Raw genomic sequence first — 21,992 nt, forward strand, 5'->3', positions numbered from 1 at the left:
AAATGAAAGTTGAACTTCTGAGTAGAGTTTTTGTTAAAGTGGATAAAATATTTGAAAGTCAATTCAGTATAATTCTACAGGATGGCACAAATAATTTAGAATAATTCAGCATAATTTAAAGAGCAGTTCATTGTTTTGCTGACATTTTTTTGCCACACTTCATGACTCATTATTACAATATTTAGAAAAACCTTGTGTATGTATATATTTGTATAGTGTATATGTATGCACATTTTATATGTAAGAATATCATTAAAGAAATTTAACAATTCTCATATCCAAATATAGGCGTTATAATTAAGTAGATGGCTAAGATCAGATTGCACTATCAAATTGAGTAAATAGACAAGAACTTAAAAAACAGTGCATTTGTAAGTCAGGAACATTTCTTGTTCCATATGATGTATACTGTAGAACTTGTGGTTTCTAAGACAGTGAAGTGATGTTGAAGATTGGGATTAACCTTTTTGTATTGAGTTTAGTCTTGGTAACTAAATTGTAGGAGAATTTATTAGAGTAGGGTGGTTGGGACTTACGGCTTTTTAATGATTCCTTTAGGTTTGAAACATATCCCAGTTTGGCTCTAACTAGCTCTACTTCTGGGTGTGAAAGGTTTTGATGTATACTGTGGGGCATGATATCAGATACCCTCTTGTATCGCCTTGGAATGACTCCTAGCTGGAAAAGAGTGACATTACCATAAGGAGCACTTGCGTAATTGGGGTTCTGCCACACTAACATTCTGTAAGTACAGCATATTATGAATTACCAACATTAGTATTATCTTTGATTGTTAAACTGATCATTTTAGGCAGTTTAGAAAACACAGAATAAAGGAGGAGGAAAAGACCTGTAAAGTTGTACAGAGTAAAGTTATTTTGATATATTTCAGGTCCTAAAAAGTAGATGTATTTTACAGATTTGGTTTGTATTTTACAGATTTGGTTTGTACTTTACATTTAGTTTGGTCTCTAACTATGAATATATATATATATATATATATGTATATATACACACATACAACATATTCTATATAATGTATATAATATATACTCTTTAATCATTTGAAATTTCATTGTGTTTTTCTAAACTATATCATTTTTTGATGGTTTCCTTTGCTGTGCAAAAGCTTTTTATTTTAGTGTAGTCCGCATAATTTATTTTTGTTTTTATTTCCCTTACCTGAGTAGACATATCCATAAATGTGTTGTTAAGGCCAATGTCAAAGACTACAGCCTTTTTTTTTTTTTTAAAGTAATATTATGGCTTCAGGTCTCACGTTTAGGTGTTTAATCCATTTTGAGTTATTTTTCTACTTAGTGTAATAAAGTGGTCCAACAGTTTTATTCTTTTGCATGTAGCAGTCCAGTTTTCCCAACACTATTTATTGAAGAAACTGTCTTTTCCACATTGTACATTCTTCTTTTGTTTTACATTAATTCATCATATAAGTGTGGTTTATTTCTAGGTTCTCAATCCTGTTTCATTGATCAGAATGTCTGTTTTTGTGTGAATAACACTGTTTTGATTATTATGATTTTGTAGTATATCTTGAAATCTGGGATTGTCAACCCCCCCCGGCTTTGCTTTTCTTTGTCAAGATTGTTTTGGCTATTCATTGTCTTTTGTGGTTTCATGCAGGTGCTGGGATTATTTGTTCTAGTTCTGTGGAAAATACTTTTAGTATTTTGATAGGGATTGCATTGAATTTTTAGGTTGCTTTGAGTAATATGGACATTTTAACAATATTAATTATTCTGTGAGCGTGGTGTAACTTTCCATTTGTGTCTTCATTTTCTTTCTTCAGTGTCTTATAATTTTCACAGTATAGGTTTTTACCTCCTTGGTTAAGTTTATTCCTAGGTATTTTATTCTGTTATTTTGTTATTAGTATACAGAAATACAACCAATTTCTGGGTGTTCATTTTGTGTTCTGCAACTTTACTATAACTTCATTTATTCTCAGATCTTCTGGTGGAGTCTTTAGGCTTTTCTAAATACAGGGCCATGTCATTTGGAAATACTGACAGTTTTACTTCTTTCTTACCAATTTAGATACTTTTATTACTTTTTCTTGTCTGTTTGCTCTGGCTAGGATTTCTAGTACTGTTTTGAATAAAAATGGCAAGAGTAGCCATCCTTGTCTTGTTACTGATCCTTTTTTTGGGGGGTGGGTTCCTAATCTTAAAGGAAAATCTTCAGTTTTTCACCAATGAGTATGACATTAGCTATAGGTTCATTATGTATAGCCCTGATTATGTTGAGGTGTGTTCCCTCTAAGTCCACTTTGATGAGAGTTTTTATCATGTATGGAAGTTGAATTTTATCAGATTCTTTTTCTGCGTCTATTAAGTTGATCATATGGGTGTTATCCTTTATTTTGTTAACGTGATATATCATGTTGATTGATTTGTGGATATGAATCATGCTTGCATCTCTGGAATAAGATTCTATTTGATAGCAGTGAATGATTCTTTTAATGTATTTTTGAATGCAGTTTGCTAATATTTTGTTGAGGATATCTTCATCTCTGTCCATCAGAGATAATTGGTCTGTAGTTTCCTTTTTTTTTGTATATTACTGGTTCAATTATTAGGGTAATGCTGGCCTTGTAGAATAAAATTTGGACTCTTTCCTTCCTCTGTTTTTTGGAATAGTTTGAGAAGAAAAGGTACTAACTCTTTAAGTGTTTGGTAGAATTCAACTGGGAAGGCATCTGGTCCTGGCCTTTTGTTTGTTTAATTTCATTCCTGGTCATCAGTCCTTTCAGATTTTCTTTTTCCTCCTGATTCAGTTTTGGAAGATTGTATATTTCTAAGAATTTATCCATATCTTTTAGTTTGGCAAATTTGTTGGCATGTAATTTTCCATAGTAGTATTTTAATAATCCTTTGCTTTTCTGTAGTCTTAGTTGTTAACTTCTTTGATTTCTGATTTTATTTATTTAAGTTCTATCTTTTTTCCTTGATGAATCTGACTAGAGTTTTATCAATTTAATTTATCTTTTCAAAAAGCAGCTCTTGGTTTTATTGATCATTTCTATTTTTTAAAAAATCTCTATACCATTTATTTCTGTGTGATTTTTATTCTTTCTCCTTTTAACTTTGAGCTTTGTATGTATTTTTTCTAGTTCCTTTAGATATAAAGTTAGATTATTTATTTGAAAATTTTCTTATTTCTTAAGGTTGACCTGTTATCTTTGTAAACTTTCCTCTCTTAGAATTCTAAGTTGGTAGTTTTTTTCTTTCAGTACTTTGAATAGTTTACTCCCCTCTCTTAAGTGTTCTGAAGAGAGGTCTGTTGTAATTCTTAGGCTTGTTCTTCTATATGTAAGGTGATTTTTTCCCTTTGGCTTCTTTCAAGAATTTCTGTGTTTTGTTTTCTGCAGTGTGAGTAGTGTATGCTTAGGTGTAGACTTTTCTTACATTTTCCTACTTTGTATTATCTGAGCTTCCCAGGTGTGTTGTTTGGTGTATGATACTGATTTTAGAAGTTCATTGTTATCTTCCTTTTTTTTATAAACTGCCAAATATAATTGTTTTTATTGATTTTATTAATATTCTCCTCAAATTAAGGATATATTCATTATTCCAGAAGTGTACGGTACCCTTTTTCCAAGCTAAAATTGAGAACTGGATACACACCTGGATTTCTCCTTAAAAATTTCTTTGGAGGGGCTCCTGGGTGGCTCAGTGGGTTAGGCCGCTGCCTTCGGCTCGGGTCATGATCTCAGGGTCCTGGGATTGGGTTCCGCGTCGGGCTTTCTGCTCGGAGGGAGCCTGCTTCCCTTTCTCTCTCTCTCTGCCTGCCTCTCCGTCTTCTTGTGATCTCTCTCTGTCAAATAAATAAATAAAATATTTAAAAAAAAAGTTCTTTGGAATTGTGTGGTTCAGTAATATCTAAGATTTCTCACTTCTGAAAGCATCTCCTCTTTCAGACTGCATGTTTTTGGCCAAAATTTTAGCAGTCCTGTGATCACTTGTTATGTTAGTGTTGTATCTTTCTCTATTGGCTATTCAGCACAGTAGACTAGCTGAGGATGAGACAAAGCCAATCCTTTTGCAGTATGCATAAGAATAAAAGCCTTCATTAGAAATTATTTATGTTCTGCTTTCAGTGGTATGGCATAGAGCCACTGATAAAACTTACTAATATTTCAAGGAGTTCAGCAGCCCCTTGGAAATGTTTCATATATAAACATGAGGAAAGTGTCGGTAATTTGTTTTTTAATGAATTCCTTAATCCAAGAAATTTCCTATTAATTCAGTGCAGAACAGTCTTCAGGTGTTCATGTTCTCCGAGGTACCTTCACTGTTGAAACGGTCAGAAACTGGTGCAACTGGTGGCTTAGTCGTTGAGCGTCTGCCTTTGGGTCAGGTCATGGTCCCAGGGTCCCAGGATGGAGCCCTTCATTGGGCTCTCTGCTTGGCGGCAGGCCCGCTTCACTCTCTCTCTCTCTCTCTGTCAAATAAATAAATAAAATCTTTTAAAAAAAGAAAAGGTCAGAAACTATCTTACAAATTTCTGGCCCATACATCACTTTCCAGTGCTCTCCAAACCAGAACTCTCCAAATATCTTAAGAACTCTGACACCAATTGTATGTGAAGCCAAGAGGCCTCAAATTCATCCCTTTCTGGATCAAAATCTAGATTATCACTTGGAGGAGGAGTATGGAAGATGCCAGCACTGATCATTTTTGATTTATCACAATATACTGATTCGACAAATTACCTCACAGTGAGTTGAAGCATACTCAGTTCATTCAGTGTTGTTCTTTTAGTTTTGTTGGTCTTAAGTCTGAAGCCATCCGTTAACTCAAACAGTATATGCAACATATGCAACTTCTGATAGAAAAGCTCTTGTTTATTTGAATGTCATCTTTGAGCAGGTGTAAGGATTGCTCCTTCGCTTATTGCCCTTGCTGTGGAACCCTCAGGAGCCCTGGGAGCATTTTTGCCAGTGTGCTGTGCATATTGATTCCCAGGTAAAGCTGACCACTTTCTTTAAGGCCCAGTGGCTACTTCCAGTAGTAATTACCAGGACACCTCCAAGGCCCTGGTTCTTAGGAGAGCTGCTTCCTCAGAATAGGCCATGGCAGAGAGAGGAGGTGGGTATAGGTCAGAGAGCTCGCACCCCTTTGCCCAGTCCCTTCCCCCTTTTCCTGCCACAGTTCCTTCCTCCTGGTCACCAGGTACCTTGTTGTTCAACCCCTCAGGGCTGTATCAGTGCTGGAAGTTTCTGTTCATTGCCCCACACGAAGCTCCAGGAGATGGCGGAGGAGAGGGTTGAAAAAGTTGTTGATACTGGGCATAAGGGTCTGGCGGAAGGGAGCCCGAAGTTTAGAAAACTGAGGCAAGGCCTCAGGACTGTGCATGCCGAGCATGCCACTTGTCCCTTCAGTTTAGGTCACCAGCCAACTGGTCAGCATCTCAGTAGCTGCTGCCAATGCATCCTACCATGCCTGGAACCTCCTTCTGAGGTGCTGCCATTGAGGATCCCCTCTGAGATACCACCTTTGCTGTGGTGCCCACTTTCAGCATTACCCATCATTTCCTGGGGGCAGTGACCTGCCACCGGGGCATCCTTTATTTCATTATATATAACTTTATTTAGTTAGTATTTATTTCTTTCACTTCCTTTTGATTTTAGAGTTTCCGTCTGCTTACCTTACTCATCTGCTCTTGTTGTTGTCTTTTTTTCCCCCCATTACTGCTTTTAACATATTAATCATAATTATTTTAAATTCCCTGTCTGATTCCAAAATATGTATTATATTTGAGTCTGGGTCTGATGCTTCCTTTGTCTTTGTGTTTTTCCTTGCCTTTTAAAAGCATGATGTATAGTTTTTTGTTGAAAGTTGACACTATGTATTAGGGAATAGGAACTCAGATAAACAGATACTGAGTGTGAGATTTTATATTCGTCTGTCCAAGAGTTGTATTGTGTTTAATATTTGCTCTAAGTATAGGTGCCAGACGCTTCACAGTTCTTTAGAGTCCTTTTGTCTTCCTGGCTGTCTTTGGGTTTTCCTAAGAACTCTTCCTCAGATGGTATCTATACCATGCAAAACTTTTTTTAGCAGTGATTAGCCTTTATTATACTGGAACCTCACTTGTGTGGTGGAAAGGAGTAGGAGAGATGAAGCCTCCTATAATCTTATAATTAAATCTCAAACTTTTAGTGGGTTTGTGTTATGGGACTGTAATCTTGACTAGTCTGAGAGAAGGGGAAGTGGTGACTGGAATCAGAGAATCCCATACCTTTCTGCATTTGGGATATGGCCTGGTAAAGTCTTTTCTGTGGAGATTAAGTCTTTGTTATGGTGAATGCTCTGTTTTCTCCTTACTTTAGGGTGACCTCTTTTACCTTCTCCTTGTGAGAAGCACAAGGAGATTTTTATGGGTTCTTAACTCTGAGAATCTTGTGGGGTTCCTGGAAATAAAACCATAACAGCGGATGACTCTCCTGAGACTGTGGTTCCCAGAAGTTTCCAACTGTGATGCTATTCCACGTTCAGCCTCTAGTAGTTCATCAAAAGTACCGTTTAGGTGTTTGCAGTGGCTTAACTTTCTGCCACTGAAATGGTATGTTCAAGTTCTAAGCCTTGGTATAGATGAATTTGGTGCTATTTGGAAATGAAGTCTTTGCATATGTAATCAAGTATCTTAAGAGATAATACCGTCCTGGATTTAGGACTGACCACAAATCCAGTGAGCGGTATTCTTACTGAGAGTAAGGGGAGAAAGGGATTCCTGGCTGGCTCCTCTGCCTTCTGCTTAGGTCATGATCTGGGAGCCCTGGGATCCAGTCCCACATTGGGCTCCTTGCTCAGCAGGAACCCTGCTTCTCCCTCTGCCTATTCTGCCTCAAGCTCTCCTTGCTTCTGCTCTCTCTTTCTGACAAATAAGTAAAATCTTAAAAAAAAAAAAAAAAAAAAGAGTAAGGGGAGGGAGATTTGAGACACACAGAAGGGCAAGGTCATGTGCAGATGGAGGCAGAGGTTGGAATTATGCAAACTAAGGAATGCCAGAGATTTCTGGCAGCCTCTGGAAGCCAAGGCAGAATGTGAAGCAGTTCTTTCTCTGAGCCTTCAGGAGGACCCAGTCCTGCTGATACTTTGATTTTCTACTCTGGCCTTCAGAATTATAGAGTGAAAGAATAAAGTTTTCCTGCTTTAAGTCACCTAGTTTGTGATTGTTACGACAGCCCCGGGAATGGTTCCACTTGTTTGTATTTGAGGTGATGTAGTAGTTCTTGGCTTTGATATCCTGGATATGTCTATCTCTGTATCTTGAGCTGGCAGTTTGCCTTGTATCTTCATTTTTCTGATGGGTCCAGGGAAAGTCAGTGACTTTCAGTTTAGCTTTTTTCTTGTTGTAGGGAGTGACAGCTTCTAATTTTTTCACATATTGGAGCTGAAACTGCAAGTCCAGTATTTTTTGTTTGGCATTTTATACTCTTACTATGCTAGTGATCACCACATGTATTATTAGCTTTTAAAAATCTAAAGTTGATTAAAGAACAGTCTATTCCTCATTCCTTGCCCCCAAATACCTTCTAGAACTTTTTATCTCCTGCTTACTCTACACTGTTCCTTAGATTTGTTGCACATTTGCCATTTTAGCACTTTACTTACTCTCTGAGATTGGCTCCACTATTTCTTGCATTTCATGTCTTCTCTTTTGTTTCATATTTTTTATTTTACTGGGTAACATGTAAGGTCATATGTAGGAGTTAATTTCCTTTTCCTTGCCTGTGTGAAAATGTTACACCCTGTACTAGCCTGCTGATTTGGCTGAGTGTGGAATTCATTTTCCTTTAATACTTAAGTGGCCTTGCCTTTTTCTTTCTCCAGTAGAATCTGGTGTCCTAGATGAGAAGTCTTTTGATGATTCTCTCTATTGTAGATGAACTCTGTTTCTTTTCAGAGAGCTTTGAGGGAAGTATTTCTTTGTTAAATTTCATCTAGATGTGAGTACTTACTTTTTTGTTATTATACTTTTCATAGACCTCTTTCATAGATTTTCATAGACCTCTCTGCATTTGAAAATTGTTTCATTTAGCTTTGGAGTATTTTCTTTTGCTATTTGTCAATTCTCTATTTTCTCTATCTTTTTTTTTCTAGAACTTTTAATTGGATTTTGAGTTGTCTGGATTGATCATCTTTCTTTTATATTTCCTTTATATCTTTTTGCTTTACTTTTTCTGGAAAAATTTCCTGGATTTGTCTCCACCTCTTCAAAAGAAAAAAAAAGTTAATGAGACATGTTGGAAGAGACAGATTTTTAAAAAAGATTTTATTTATTTATTTACTTGATGGGGTGGGGTGGGGGAGAGAGAGAGTATAAGCAGGGGGAGCAGCAGAGGGAGGGGAGAAGAAGGCCCCTGATGAGCAGGGAGAGCCTGATGCAGGGCTGCATCCCAGGACCCTGGAATCATAACCCAAGGGGAAGGCAGATGCTTAACTGACTGAGCCACCTAGGCATCCTGGAAAATATAGGTTTCTCAACCCTTCTTATTTTCTCTCTCTCTCTTTTTTTATATCATTCTGATTTTATGAACTTTATTGTATCTCTTGAGAATACAAATTTGTACATAGTTACAATGTTTATTTTGAAGTAGTACATTGTAGAAATAAGTACAGAAGTACAATACAAAGACATTTTTCCTGACTGATAATTTTTGTCCTGAATATTTTATTTATTTATTTATGCATTCATTGGTTCATTCATTCATTTATTTTTAAAGATTTTTAAAATTTATTTGACAGAGAGAGATCACAAGTAGGCAGAGAGGCAGGCAGAGAGAGAGAGGGAAGCGGGCTCTCTGGAGCCCAATGCTGAGCAGAGAGCCCAATGCAGTGTTTGATCCCAGGACCCTGAGATCATGACCCGAGCCAAAGGCAGAAGCTTAACCTACTGAGCCACCCAGGTGGCACCTCACTCCTGAATATTTTAGTGTGTATTTTCTACAAGCCAGGTCTTATGCTTAATCACAATCCAACCATAGAATTAAAAAAATAACATTTATTTGTACATGCATGGAGTCATGATTTCTTACATTATTCAGTGAGATATATATTCTTTTACTCTCATTGTTCATTTTGATGCTCAAATTGTCCTGATTTGGATAGTAGGAGCCTTTTTGTATCACTTCTTTCTGTCCTTTGCCATCACCTTATCTTTTTTTAACTTCCTTGCTTTGTGGCGCATTTTTGTGTCCCAGGCTTATCTTGTACTTTTCCTGCCTTAGTGGTGGAATTGCCTGTCTTCCAAGGGATTCCTAGTTCTTTTAGTAGAAAGTGGTGTTTTTAAGATCTCAGTATTAGGTTTGCTGATTGCCATTAGAGTGTTGCTAGTTTCAGGCCCTTTCAGTGGACAGAGCTGGTATGTGTGTGTATATCTATGTACTGAAAACTGTTAGTTCATGGTGATACTTCTCATTTAGTATCACATTATTGAATCTAGCTTTTTCTCCTTTGTGTGCAACTCCCTTCTCTGACACAGTGAAATTTGGCTTCCATTATCCTTAGTATTTTTACTTATTTGATCAATCCCGTGGATGTAGCTAGTCTTCCATCTCAGCTGTTACTCTTCACCTTTTCTTTGAGCTATTAGTCCTCATTTTAGGTTGCCTTTACCCTTCTATAACTTCATGGAAATCTGCCACCCACCCCCAACACATTTGGCCTTTGATATTCCTTAGCAAGCTACCCCTCAGCTTGGATGCCCTCTCCACTGTGCTTGGGGTCTGATACACCATGTCAGGTTGCCCCTACATGGATGCCCTCCTCACCTTGCTTTAGAATGCTGATATGATGTACTAGAGAAACCCCCATATGTGGATGTGCTCTGACTCTGATAGCTGGACTCCTGCCTTTACCCCCATCCCAATTTTGGATACCTCTTTTATTCTTCTTGGTCTTTAACTTCTTACATCAGACCTCCCCCCCCCCCCCACCTCCAACTTCTTCACCCTTTCTCCCTCTGTGCTCTTCTACACCTAAATGGCTTTAGGACTCATTTGTTTTGGATGGTAAAAGGGGGAAGGTGGGTGTATGTTTCATCCAGGAGTAATTTTTCATTTTATTATGGTTTATTCATGATAGTCTATTCATATTTATGAATGAATAGTAAGCTGGGGACACTATATACACTATATAGGTAGGACTTAGTGTTTTATTTTACACTTATCAGGCAGGGAGCTGCACATTGGTGTGGAAACCTCTAAATTCTGGAAATCAGTAGTCATTTCTCTAAGAAACCAACACTCATCCATAGGAGCTTTACTAGTTTCCACAAACTGTGTGTGTGTGTGGGGGTGGGGAGAGTAGTCTGAGGGTGGGGTAGAGATTAACCCTTTAATTTTTGGCGGTCAGAGAAAAATTCCTGTCTATTTAGCTTTATTGTCTTGGAACTATTGTGGTTGATAGTGAGTGTTTGCTCTTCCATGTAGAGATAATTCCCCTATTTTCAGTTTTGCATTTCCCATAAGCCCTCCTTTTTTGAATTTCTAGCTTCTGTGGGGATTCTGCAGAGCAATTTGGTATCTTACAGTTTCCTAAAATTCTCTGGGCTTTCTATTCCTGGCTTTATTAGTTATAGATCCATTTTCATAAACTGGAAAATTTTGGTTTTGGCTTTCTTCTTAGGTAGGGATTTTCAGCCATATGTAGAAATTCTGTCTAAAGATTACTTAAAAGTTAAGAAAAAAACTGGGGCCTTTGGGTGGTGTAGTCAGTTAGGTGTCTGACTCTGGTTTCAGCTCAGGTCCTGATCTTAGGGTTGTGAGATCGAGCCCCAAATTGGGCTCTGTGCTCAGTGTGGAGTCTGCTTCACATTCTCTCTCCCTCTCTCTCTGACCCTCCTGCTCATGTGTGTGTTTTCTCTCTCTCTCTAAAATAAATAAATCTTAAAAAAAAAAAAAGTTAAGAAAAAACTACTTCTGTAACAAGAAAACTAATAGTATTGTAACTCAGGGATTGCTTAATATAGCAGTTTGATGAATCTAGCAAAGATCTAGGTCATTTTCATCTTTCTTCTCTTCCATTGTAATCTTTTTCTTGTTTTAAGAAGGGATTGAGACAATCTCTTCATCTTTTTCTTGTCTTAAATAGTTATAGCAGTTTGGGGCATTACATTCTTACAGAGGAATATCTAAGGTCTATAGGAAGACATTTTTTTCCTTCTGTTTGGTTTTTAAGATTGGATAAAACTTTCCCTGAAACCTTGCTCGTATCTTTTGGTAGAATCCATCCATCACATGTGTATTTGAAAACCAGTCTGTGCGTGCATGTGTGTTTGTGTGTGTGAAATTATTATAAATAAATTGTGTTTAGTAAATAAATTGTCTTTAGATCATTTCCTCTTTGACCAGCAGCATTAGATATCCAGGGCCTTTTCAGAGTACACTTTTAAGCAAGATTGAATAAGATGACTTCTGCAAGTCAACAAGATGACATGATTATACATCATTATTTGAAAAGCCCAGGTCTGGACTAGAAAAGATTTAACTCTCTTTTGGAATGAGGAAAGTCACATTTGTAAAAGTACATGATCTCAAAATACCTGAACAAAATCAGGGTTCAATAAGAAAGGAAGAAGGAGGTGGGGAGTCTGTGTAGGAATGGCTGTTGGTTTGGCAATCAACAATGGCTGCCCATAATTTTTTTCCCTTTATTTTGGTTATAGCTCTGTGTGTGTGTGTGTGTGTGTGCACGTGCGTGCATGCATGTATGTGTGTATTCTTCTTTAAAAATTATAGGAGAAAGAGAAGAAGAATTGGAGGTATGGCTAGTCTGCCATGGATGGCTAGTCTCCCATCTTGAATAGGATCTGTTACTGCTTTTCTTGTATTGAGCCCTGTAAAATATTAATAGTATGCATATATGATATCCTATAATCTAAAATTCTGTACTTAAAGGTGGTAAAATAGATCCTTACTAATCTTTACTTCAGGATGTATTCATTTTCTCTTATGTAGTAATAATATTGCCATAAGCTCAGCAGCTTAAAACAACGCACATTTTATTATCTCACAGTTATTTTGATTTAGTATGTCTGGGTGTGACTAACTGGGTACTGTACAAGGCTGCAGTGAAGTGTTGGCTAGATCTGGGCTATCAGCTGGGGAAGGATCTTCTTCCAAGGTTATATGGTGGTTGGCATCATTTAGTTCTCTGTGGGCTGTTGGACTGATGCCCTCAGTTTTTTGCTGGCTGTCATTCATAGACCTTCATCAGTTTCTTGATAGGCCAGCTTACAGCAAAGCCGCTTACATCTTCAAAGACAAGTGTGAGAGTTTTTGAGCAAGATGGACATTATAATGTTATATAGTCAAATACAGTGTATCTTCTTTGTCATAGTCTGTTGAAAGTCAGCCATAAGTCATGTCCCCTGTGAAGGAGAGGGAGTTGCACAAAGCCATGAATATCAAGAGATGGGGATCATAGGGACCACTATAGAGATTATCTGTCAATAACTATATATACATCCGACCATAAGAACTACTGATGACATGAATTATATATTGTATTGAGGCTTCTACTGAAAATTTGTACTGTGTTTTATACTAAGGCAGTCAAGAAATTTGCAAGTGTAGCCAAATACTTAAAATCATTGAAGTAAACCTTGATAATGTCTTTGTAATATTGTTGTTAAACAGGCTTCTTAGTTTTAAGTTTATTAATAATGGTTAATTTTATTTCATGAATTTTTAGACATTTATTTTTCTTTTTTTAGTTGACTATATTGTGGAGTATGATTATGATGCTGTGCATGATGATGAATTAACTATTCGAGTTGGTGAAATCATCAGGAATGTGAAAAAACTGCAAGAGGAAGGATGGCTAGAAGGAGAATTAAATGGGAGAAGAGGAATGTTTCCTGATAATTTTGTTAAGGTAAGTACTCTCACTTAAATTTCTGGCTGTTAGTTCATAGGATTTAATCATTAAGAAATACGTGTATTTTATACATGTATTTGTATACCTAAAAAAGGTAAATTTTTTACTCCACATCTACGTGGTATCTTGGTGGGTAATAACACTACACTGTAGGTATGTGTGTTTATATGTGTATGTATGTATCTATCTGTCTCTCTTTTTAGAAAAATAAATGGTACTTTGCATTTGGGTAGCACTCTTTTATTTACAAAGTAGTTTTGCTGTGTACATTCTCATGTACAAGTCTTATAAGTAGGGCAGATGATAACTCCATTTTAAATATGGCGACATATAGATGAGAGGTTACATGGTTTATCTGGTGTTGACAGCCAAGAAGATCTAGAATTTGAACTGCAATCCAGGGTAGTTGACTCAAGTCTAATTGTATATTGTTACTTTTGCAGACTCTTCACAGATATCTTAGATTCCTCAGCATTGCAATATATATTTATCAAAGTAACAGTTTACTCATTAACCACCAAACATTCCTTTTTTAGTAAATATTCTGTCACCTCTGCCAGAAAACAATCAAGATTCTTAAATCATTTGCAAACAAAGTTCTCAGTAGTTTAGAGAAGGAAAAATATAAAGAATACCTATATATTTCTACTTCACTTATAATTGTCTTATTTCCTATATTAGTTTTCTTATTTCTAGCTGTATCACTGGCCTCATTAGATTATAATTATGAGTTCTTCTGGGAAGGCTAGAATGTGTCTCATTTGTTTGTTCATCTTACCCACCTGCATAATGTGGATATTTAGTAAACATTTGTTCTCTGAATAATTTGTTTATTTTAATTATGGTTTTACCTTTAAATATGAACTCATACTGTAATACTGTAATAGATTTCAGAAGTGAACTAACTGCACTTACCTAACTATATTTTATCTCTTGAAACAACTAAGAAAAACTGTAAGAGGGACTTGAACTTATAGGAGAAGGTCACTTTAATTTTTTACTTCTTGTTTTATAAACCGACTTATTTCTTATAACCTAAAATGGAATGTAATGCAGATTCCTTAGAAACTGGAGTAGAATAAATGGATTAAAGCACAGTCAAGTTCCAGCTCTGTCCTTTCCTGGTGGTATGCTATAGGTCAAGCCACATAATTTCTCTGTTTTTTTTTTTATTCTTAAAATGATATATTGATAGTATATAGGAAGCCATTGCATTGACGTCTCATTTCATTTCTCTCTCTTTTTTTAAAAGGAAAGTGCCTTTTCAGAGATAACATACTGAAATAATAGAACGTTAGTTAAAAAAAAAAAGTTAAAAGTTTTTATATAGTTCTCTTAATTGTGTTCTCAGTAGTGAAGATGACCTATCACAGGACTCCATTTTGAAATACATGTTACTTTCCTGTTTCAGTACAACTAATATTAGACCTTGACTTCAATGAATTGCCTGAGAACAGAGGATGCAGTTTGAGAATACTAGATAATAGAGGGAAGCATAATCTGGGAATAAAAAGTAACTACCAGGTACCAAATTAGAATTGGAGACAGCAGTATGAACTCATGTTTAGTTTAAAATATGTACTAATATATAACGATATATTTATAAATTTGTGTATTAATACTTGTGATAATACACATACATGTATTTCTCAGCTGTCCACTGAGATAGCCTAGAAACAGGGACACACCAGTAGCAATGACTATACCCGGTGTCTGGATTTTGGTTTTTAAATATTATTCTCCAATATAAGGAAGGAAGGCTCCTTAGACAAACAACTGTTCTAGGGCTGTGCTAAGGAAAATACATGATGGACTCTGGAGTTTCTCTAGTACCAGAAAGTAAGGAAGTGCTCAAAAAACTCCACAGAATGATGGCTCATGTCAAAACAGCATAGGGGCCAATCTAAAAGAGCTTCCAGTGTCCAGAACTAGAACAATTTAGGCAATAAAATAGTCTAGTATTTGATTATTACCCAAAGTGAAACATAAATATATATAAGTTCAGATAAATGGTTGATAAAGATAAATGGTTGAATTAATAAATAAATGGGGAGAAGGGAGAAATCTAACAGAATTACTTCAAATATTTGTAGATACTCCCTTACCCTTCATCTCCTCTCCTCCCCTCCCCTCAAAAGCATTGCTCAGGAATGAGCTGGACTAAAAAATAGATGGAAGAGGAAAATAGTAACTTTACAGTGGAGAAAGCTGGCATGTACTACCATAATCAAGTGATCAAAGCTAACATAAGCAGAGATATATTAGGTTGATATTCTGTATCTCCTTCATCTCTGTGGTATTTATTCTTATCCACAAGACCATAATCTCAGTCTAAGCATGAGATTAAACAGTAAGACAAACCCAAATCTGAGACACTCTACAAAATACTTGACCAGGGCTGAAAAAAAATTTCAAGATCATCAAACCCAAGGGAAGATTGAGATAGCGATGTTGGCTAGAGGAGCCTAAGGAGACATGATGTTCAAATGCATTGTGGTATCCTGGATTGGATTCTGGAACAAAAAAATAGATATTAATGAAAAAACTGATGAGTTCTTTATAAAGTCAATGGTTTAGTTAGTAGTAGTGATATATTAGTGTTAATTTCTTAGTTTTGACGACTGTAATATGGTTATGTAAGATATAACATTAGGGGAACAGAAGAGTAAAATTTTTATTGAAAAAATTAACCACAGGCAATCAATAGTGATAGACAAAAAGTTGGCTTTATTACTTTCAGCTGTGTATATGAAGATTTAAGGAAGAGTTAGAATTTATAATTCACTATCTCCTTGAAAATAAGCCTTTTATGCTTAATATACTGTTACATTAAGGTACTTAGGTTATTTTGTATACGTAAGACTATGGAGTGGATTGTAGAACTAACTTGGCTTCCTCTAAAACACACCCCTGTTGTTATTTCAGATAGCTGTACTGAAGAGCATTCCAGTTGAGCTGGAAGATGGATAGAAAAGTCAAATAATTTTTGTAGCTTATTGAAAAAAACCTTCATGGACACTAAATTTGTTTTCTGACAGACTGTTCATTTCATTGTTCCTTTGCACTGTTATTCATCTTTATATGACTTAAAAAATATTTTCAAAGACTATATAGAGCAGGGATCCACGAACTTATGTATAGAATGTTGTAATTTTGGCATTTTTGCTTTAGAGTGTTGCTTTCTAATAGAACATTATAGGTAAAATTGAGTTTTGTTACCTCCTTATTATTTCCCTCTCCTCCCAAACTCCATATTCTGAAATTATATGTATCCCTGTAATACATATTTATACATATTTACCTATGCATAAACAAATAGTATTTTGTGTGATTCAGACATTGGCATAATAATCAGGTTGCAACTTTTTAAAACTTAATATGTGTTTCATTGTGATACATTACATAGTCACTTTGGCTACAACATATTTTTATGACACCATGTAGTTAACTCATAAATGATTGGTAAATGGGAGCATCTGGGTGGCTCAGTTGGTTGAGTGTCTGACTGTTGGTTTCTCCTCTGGTTATTATCTCATGGGTTGTGGGATCCAGTCCCAGGTGAGGCTCTGCACTCAGCAAGGAGTTGGCTTGAAGAGTTTTACCTCTGCCCCTTCCCCTACTTGCATACGTGCTTGTATGCATGCTCTCCCTCTCAAATAAATAAATAAATCTTTAAAAAATGGTAAGTAGAGGAATGATGTCAGGACAATGGGAAAGTTGTGTTAGTTTAATTTCTAGGTAAAAGGAGCTGTGATAAAGAGTGTAGAATTATAATTTCAGTAAGAACGGGAAAGGCTCTCATCTTGGCTGGTTGGGTAAACAGGAGTTCTTTTAGGTTTTAATTGAAACCTTTTTTTTTTTTCCTTGAGATTTTGTTTATTCCAGAGGGAGGAAGAGAGAGAGAGGCAGAGACCTTACTTGTGCCAGCATGCTAGGGGAGAAGTAGAGAGGGATCAGCAGACTCAAGGCTGAGCATCGAGCTGGCACGGGGCTTGATCTCAGGACCCTGAGATTATGAGCCGAGCTGAAACCAAGAGTCAGATGCCTAACCAACTGAGCCACCCAGGCACCCCTAAGTGAAACCTCCCCCACTTTGTTAAGGTGATCGTCTCATCTGTACCTGGGTATTTTCCTCAAAGTTGACAGTCCTAGCGTAAGAAGTTCCATCTTTTAGCTCCTGGTGCTTACCTCCTCTTTTCTCTGCATTATCTTAATATCTGTAAACCAACCTTTCTACTTTATTGTTTTTATATGTTTTTAATAGCTGCAGAGGAATCCATCTGTCATCTTCTTGGGCAGTCTTTACCCACTTATTATCCATTTTCTATGGTTTCAGTTATTGTTACTTTTATTTTCATTTTTAGTGCTCAGGTTCCAAAGTTGCATAGGTCTAAATTGGTATGTTCTGAACCCTACACTTTTTTTTCCCTTTGCATAATGACTGGTGTTTTTAGTATTTGATTTAGTTTTCACATAATCAGTAGTAGTCTGGTGTGTATGATTTTTTAAAATAATTTTTAAATTTTTTTATTAACATATAATGTATTATTAGCCCCAGGGGTACAGGTCTGTGAATTGCCAAGTTTACATACTTCACAGCACTCACCATAGCACATACCTTCCCCAATGTCCATAACCCCACCCCCCTCCCTACCTCCCTCCCCGCCGGCAACCCTCAATTTGTTTTGTGAGATTGAGTCTCTTATGGTTTGTCTCCCTCCTGATCCCATCTTGTTTCATTTATTCTTTTCCTACCCCCCAGACCCCTCATGTTGCCTCTCAACTTCTCATATCAGGGAGATCATATGATAATTGTCTTTCTCCAGTTGACTTATTTCGCTAAGCATAATACCCTCTAGTTCCATACATGTCCTCGCAAGTGGCAGGATTTCATTTCTTTTGATGGCTGCATAGTATTCCATTGTATATATATATACCACATCTTCTTTATCCATTCATCAGTTGATGGACATCTAGGTTCTTTCCATAGTTTGGCTTTTGTGGACATTGCTGCTATAAACATTCAGGTGCACGTGCCCCTTTGGATCACTACATTTGTATCTTTAGGTAAATACCCCGTAGTGCAATTGTTGGGTCATAGGGTAGCTCTGTTTTCAACTTTTGAGGAACCTCCATGCTGTTTTCCAGAGTGGTTGCACCAGGTTGCATTCCCAACAACGTTGTAGGAGGGTTCCCCTTTTCTCTGCATCCTTGCCAGCATCTGTCATTTCCTGACTTGTTAATTTTAGCCATTCTGACTGCTGTGAGGTGGTATCTCATTGTGGTTTTGATTTGTATTTCCCTAATGCCGAGTGATGTAGAGCACTTTCTCGTGTTTGTTGGCCATTTGTCTGTCTTTGCAGAAATGTCTGTTCATGTCCTCTGCCCATTTCCTCATTGGATTATTTGTTCTTTGGGTGTTGAGTTTGATAAGTTCTTTATAGATTTTGGATAATAGCCCTTTATCTGATATTTCGTTTGCAAATATCTTCTCCCATTTTCTCAGTTGTCTTTTGGTTTTGTTGACTGTTTCCTTTGCTGTGCAAAAGCTTTTGGTCTTGATGAAATCCCCAGAGTTCATTTTTGCCCTTGCTTCCCTTGCCTTTGGCGATGTTTCTAGGAAGAAGTTGCTGTGGCTGAGGTTAAAGATGTTGCTGCCTGTGTTCTCCTCAAGGATTTTGATGGATTCCTGTCTCACATTGAGGTCTTTCATCCATTTTGAGTGTGATATAAGGAAATGATCCAGTTGCATTCTTCTGCATGTGGCTGTCCAGTTTCCCAACACCATGTGTTGAAGAGACTGTCTTTTTTCTACTAGACATTCTTTCCTGCTTTGTCAAAGATTAGTTGACCATAGAGATGAGGGTCTATTTCTGGGCGATCTCTGTGTCTGTTTTTGTGCCAGTATCATACTATCTTGATGATGACAGCTTTGTAATAGAGCTTGAAGTCTGGAATTGTGGTGCCACCAACTTTGGCTTTCTTTTTCAACATTGCTTTGGCTATTCAGGGTCTTTTCTGGTTCTGTATAAATTTTAGGATTATTTGCTCCATTTCTTTGAAAAAAAATGAATGGGATTTTGATAGGGATTGCATTAAATGTGTAGATTGCTTTAGATAGGTAGCATAGACATTTTCACAATATTTGTTCTTCCAATCCATGAGCATGGAACATTTTTCCCTTTTTTTGTGTCTTCCTCAATTTCTTTCATGAGTACTTTATAGTTTTCTGAGTATAGATTCTTTGCCTCTTTGGTTAGGTTTATTCCTAGGTATCTTACGGTTTTGGGTGCAGTTATAAATGGGATTGACTCCTTAATTTCTCTTTCTTCTGTTTTGTTGTTGGTGTAAAGAAATGCAGTTGATTTCTGTGCATTGATTTTATATCCTGACACTTTACTGAATTCCTGTACAAGTTCTAGCAGTTTTGGGAGTGCAGTCTTTTGGGTTTTCCACATAAGGTATCATATCATCTGCAAAGAGGTAGAGTTTGACAACTTCTTTGCCGATTTGGATGTCTTTAATTTCTTTTTATTGTCTGATTGCTGAGTCTAGGACTTCTAGTACTATGTTGAAAATAGTGGTGATAATGGACATCCCTGCCATTTTCCTGACCTTAGCGGAGAAGCTCTCAGTTTTTCCCCCATTGAGAATGATATTCACGGTGGGTTTTTTCATAGATGGCTTTGATGATATTGAGGTATGTGCCCTCTCTCCCTACACTTTGAAGAGTTTTGATCAGGAAAGGATGCTGTACTTTGTCAAATGCTTTTTCAGCATCTGTTAGAGTATCATATGGTTCTTGTTCTTTCTTTTATTAATGTGTTGTATCACATTGATTGATTTGCAGTTGTTGAACCAGTCTTGCAGCCTTGGAATAAATCCCACTTGGTAGGGTGAATAATCCTTTTAATGTACTGTTGAATCCTATCGGCTAGTATTTTGGTGAGAATTTTCGCATCTGTGTTCATCAAGGATATTGGTCTATAGCTCTCTCTTTTGATGGGATCCTTGTCTGGTTTTGGGATCAAGGTGATGCTGGCCTCATAAAATGAGTTTGGAAGTTTTCCTTCCATTTCTATTTTTTGGAACAGTTTCAGGAGAATGGGATTTAATTCTTGTTTAAATGTTTGTTAGAATTCCCCTGGGAAGCCGTCTGGCCCTGGGTTCTTGTTTGTTGGGTGATTTTTGATGACTTATTCAATCTCCTTACTGGTTTTGGGTCTGTTCAGGTTTTCTGTTTCCTCCTGGTTCAGTTGTGGTAGTTTTTATGTCTCTAGGAATGCATCCATTTCTTCCAGATTGTCAAATTTGCTGGCGTATAGTTGCTCATAATATCTTCTTATAATGGTTTTTATTTCTTTGGTGTTGGTTGTGATCTCTCCTCTTTCATTCATGATTTTATTTATTCGGGTGCTTTCTCTTTTCTTTTTGATCAGCCTGGCTAGGGGTTTATTAATCTTATTAATTCTTTCAAAGAATCAGCTCCTAGTTTCGTTGATTTGTTCTGTTGTTTTTTTGGTTTCTATTTCATTGATTTCTGCTCTGATCTTCATTATTTCTCTTCTCCTGCTGGGTTTAAGCTTTCTTTGTTGTTCTTTCTCTAGCTCCTTTAGGTGTAGGGTTAGGTTGTGTACTTGAGACCTTTCCTGTTTCTTGAGAAAGGCTTGTATTGCTATATATTTTCCTCTCAGGACTGCCTTTGCTGTGTCCCAATTTTGAACCATTGTGTTTTCATTTTGAACCATTGTGTTTTCATTATCATTTTTTTTTCCATGAATTTTTTCAATTCTTCTTTAATTTCCTGGTTGACCCATTCATTCTTTAAAAGGATGCTCTTTAGTCTCCATGTATTTGGGTTCTTTCCAAATTTCCTCTTGTGATTGAGTTCTAGCTTCCGAGCATTGTGGCCTGAAAATATGCAGGGAATGATCCCAGTCTTTTGGTACCAGTTGAGACCTGATTTGTGACCCAGGATATGATCTATTCTGGAGAATGTTCCATGTGCACTAGAGAAGAATATGTATCTGTTGCTTTGCGTTGGAATGTTTTGAATATATCTGTGATGTCCATCTGGTTCAGTGCATCATTTAAGGCCTTTTTTCCTTGTTGATCTTTTGCTTGGATGATCTGTCCATTTCAGTGAGGGAGTGTTAAAGTCCCCTCCTATTATTGTATTATTGTTTATGTGTTTCTTTGATTTTTTTATTAATTGGTTTATGTAGTAGGCTGCTCCCGTGTTAGGGGCATAGATATTTAAAATTGTTAGATCCTCTTGTTGGACAGGCCCTTTGAGTATGATACAGTGTCCTTCCTCATCTCTTATTATAGTCTTTGGCTTAAAATCTAATTGATCTGATATAAGGTTTGGCACCCCGGTTTTCTTCTGATGTCCATTTGCATGGTAAATTGTTTTCCATGCCCTCACTTTAAATCTGGAGGTGTCTTTGGGTCTAAAATCAAGTTTCTTGTAGACAGCATATTGATGGGTTTTGTTTTTTTATCCATTCTGATACCCTGTGTCTTTTGATTGGGGGCATTTAGCCCATTTACATTCAGGGTAACTATTGAGAGACATGAATTTAGTGCCATTGTATTGCCTGTAAGGTGACTATTACTGTGTATTGTCTTTGTTCCTTTCTGGTCTACTACTTTTAGAATCTCTCTTTGCTTAGAGGACTCCTTTCAATATTTCCTGTAGAGCTGGTTTGGTGTTTACAAATTCTTTTAGTTTTTGTTTGCCTGGAAACTTTTTATCTCTCCTTCTATTTTTAATAATAGCCTAGCTGGATGTAGTATTCTTGGCTGCATGTTTTTATCATTTAGTGCTCTGAATATATCATGCCAGTTCTTTCTGGCCTGCCTGGTCTCTGTGGATAAGTCTGCTGCCAATCTAATATTTTTACCATTGCATGTTACAGGCTTCTTGTCCCAGGCTGCTTTCAGGATTTTCTCTTTGTCACTACGACTTGTAAATTTTACTATTAGATGATGGGATGTGGACCTGTTCTTACTGATTTTGAGGGGTGTTCTCTGCACCTCCTGGATTTTGATGCGTGTTCCCTTTGCCATATTAGGGAGATTCTC

At 36.7% G+C, this 21,992-nt stretch overlaps 1 protein-coding gene across 2 annotated transcripts in view; it reads left to right on the top strand.

Moving 5' to 3' along the window:
* LOC101674167 (CD2 associated protein) overlaps window positions 1–21,992 on the top strand; it is a 134,940-nt gene that overhangs the window by 15,732 nt on the left and 97,216 nt on the right. The window contains exons 1-2 of one of the 2 annotated variants that reach the window (XM_045071254.1): window positions 11,419–11,491; window positions 12,742–12,902. In XM_045071254.1, coding sequence (XP_044927189.1) covers window positions 11,434–11,491; window positions 12,742–12,902 — 219 coding nt within the window. In that variant the 5' untranslated portion in view covers window positions 11,419–11,433. Of the gene's footprint in view, window positions 1–11,418; window positions 11,492–12,741; window positions 12,903–21,992 lie in introns of those variants that run through there. The other variant, XM_045071255.1, reaches the window with a different exon arrangement.

The sequence above is a fragment of the Mustela putorius genome, unplaced genomic scaffold, assembly GCF_011764305.1.
Source record: "Mustela putorius furo isolate JIRA1106 unplaced genomic scaffold, ASM1176430v1.1 tig00003983_pilon_pilon_pilon, whole genome shotgun sequence".
NCBI classification, from domain to species: Eukaryota; Metazoa; Chordata; class Mammalia; order Carnivora; family Mustelidae; genus Mustela; species Mustela putorius.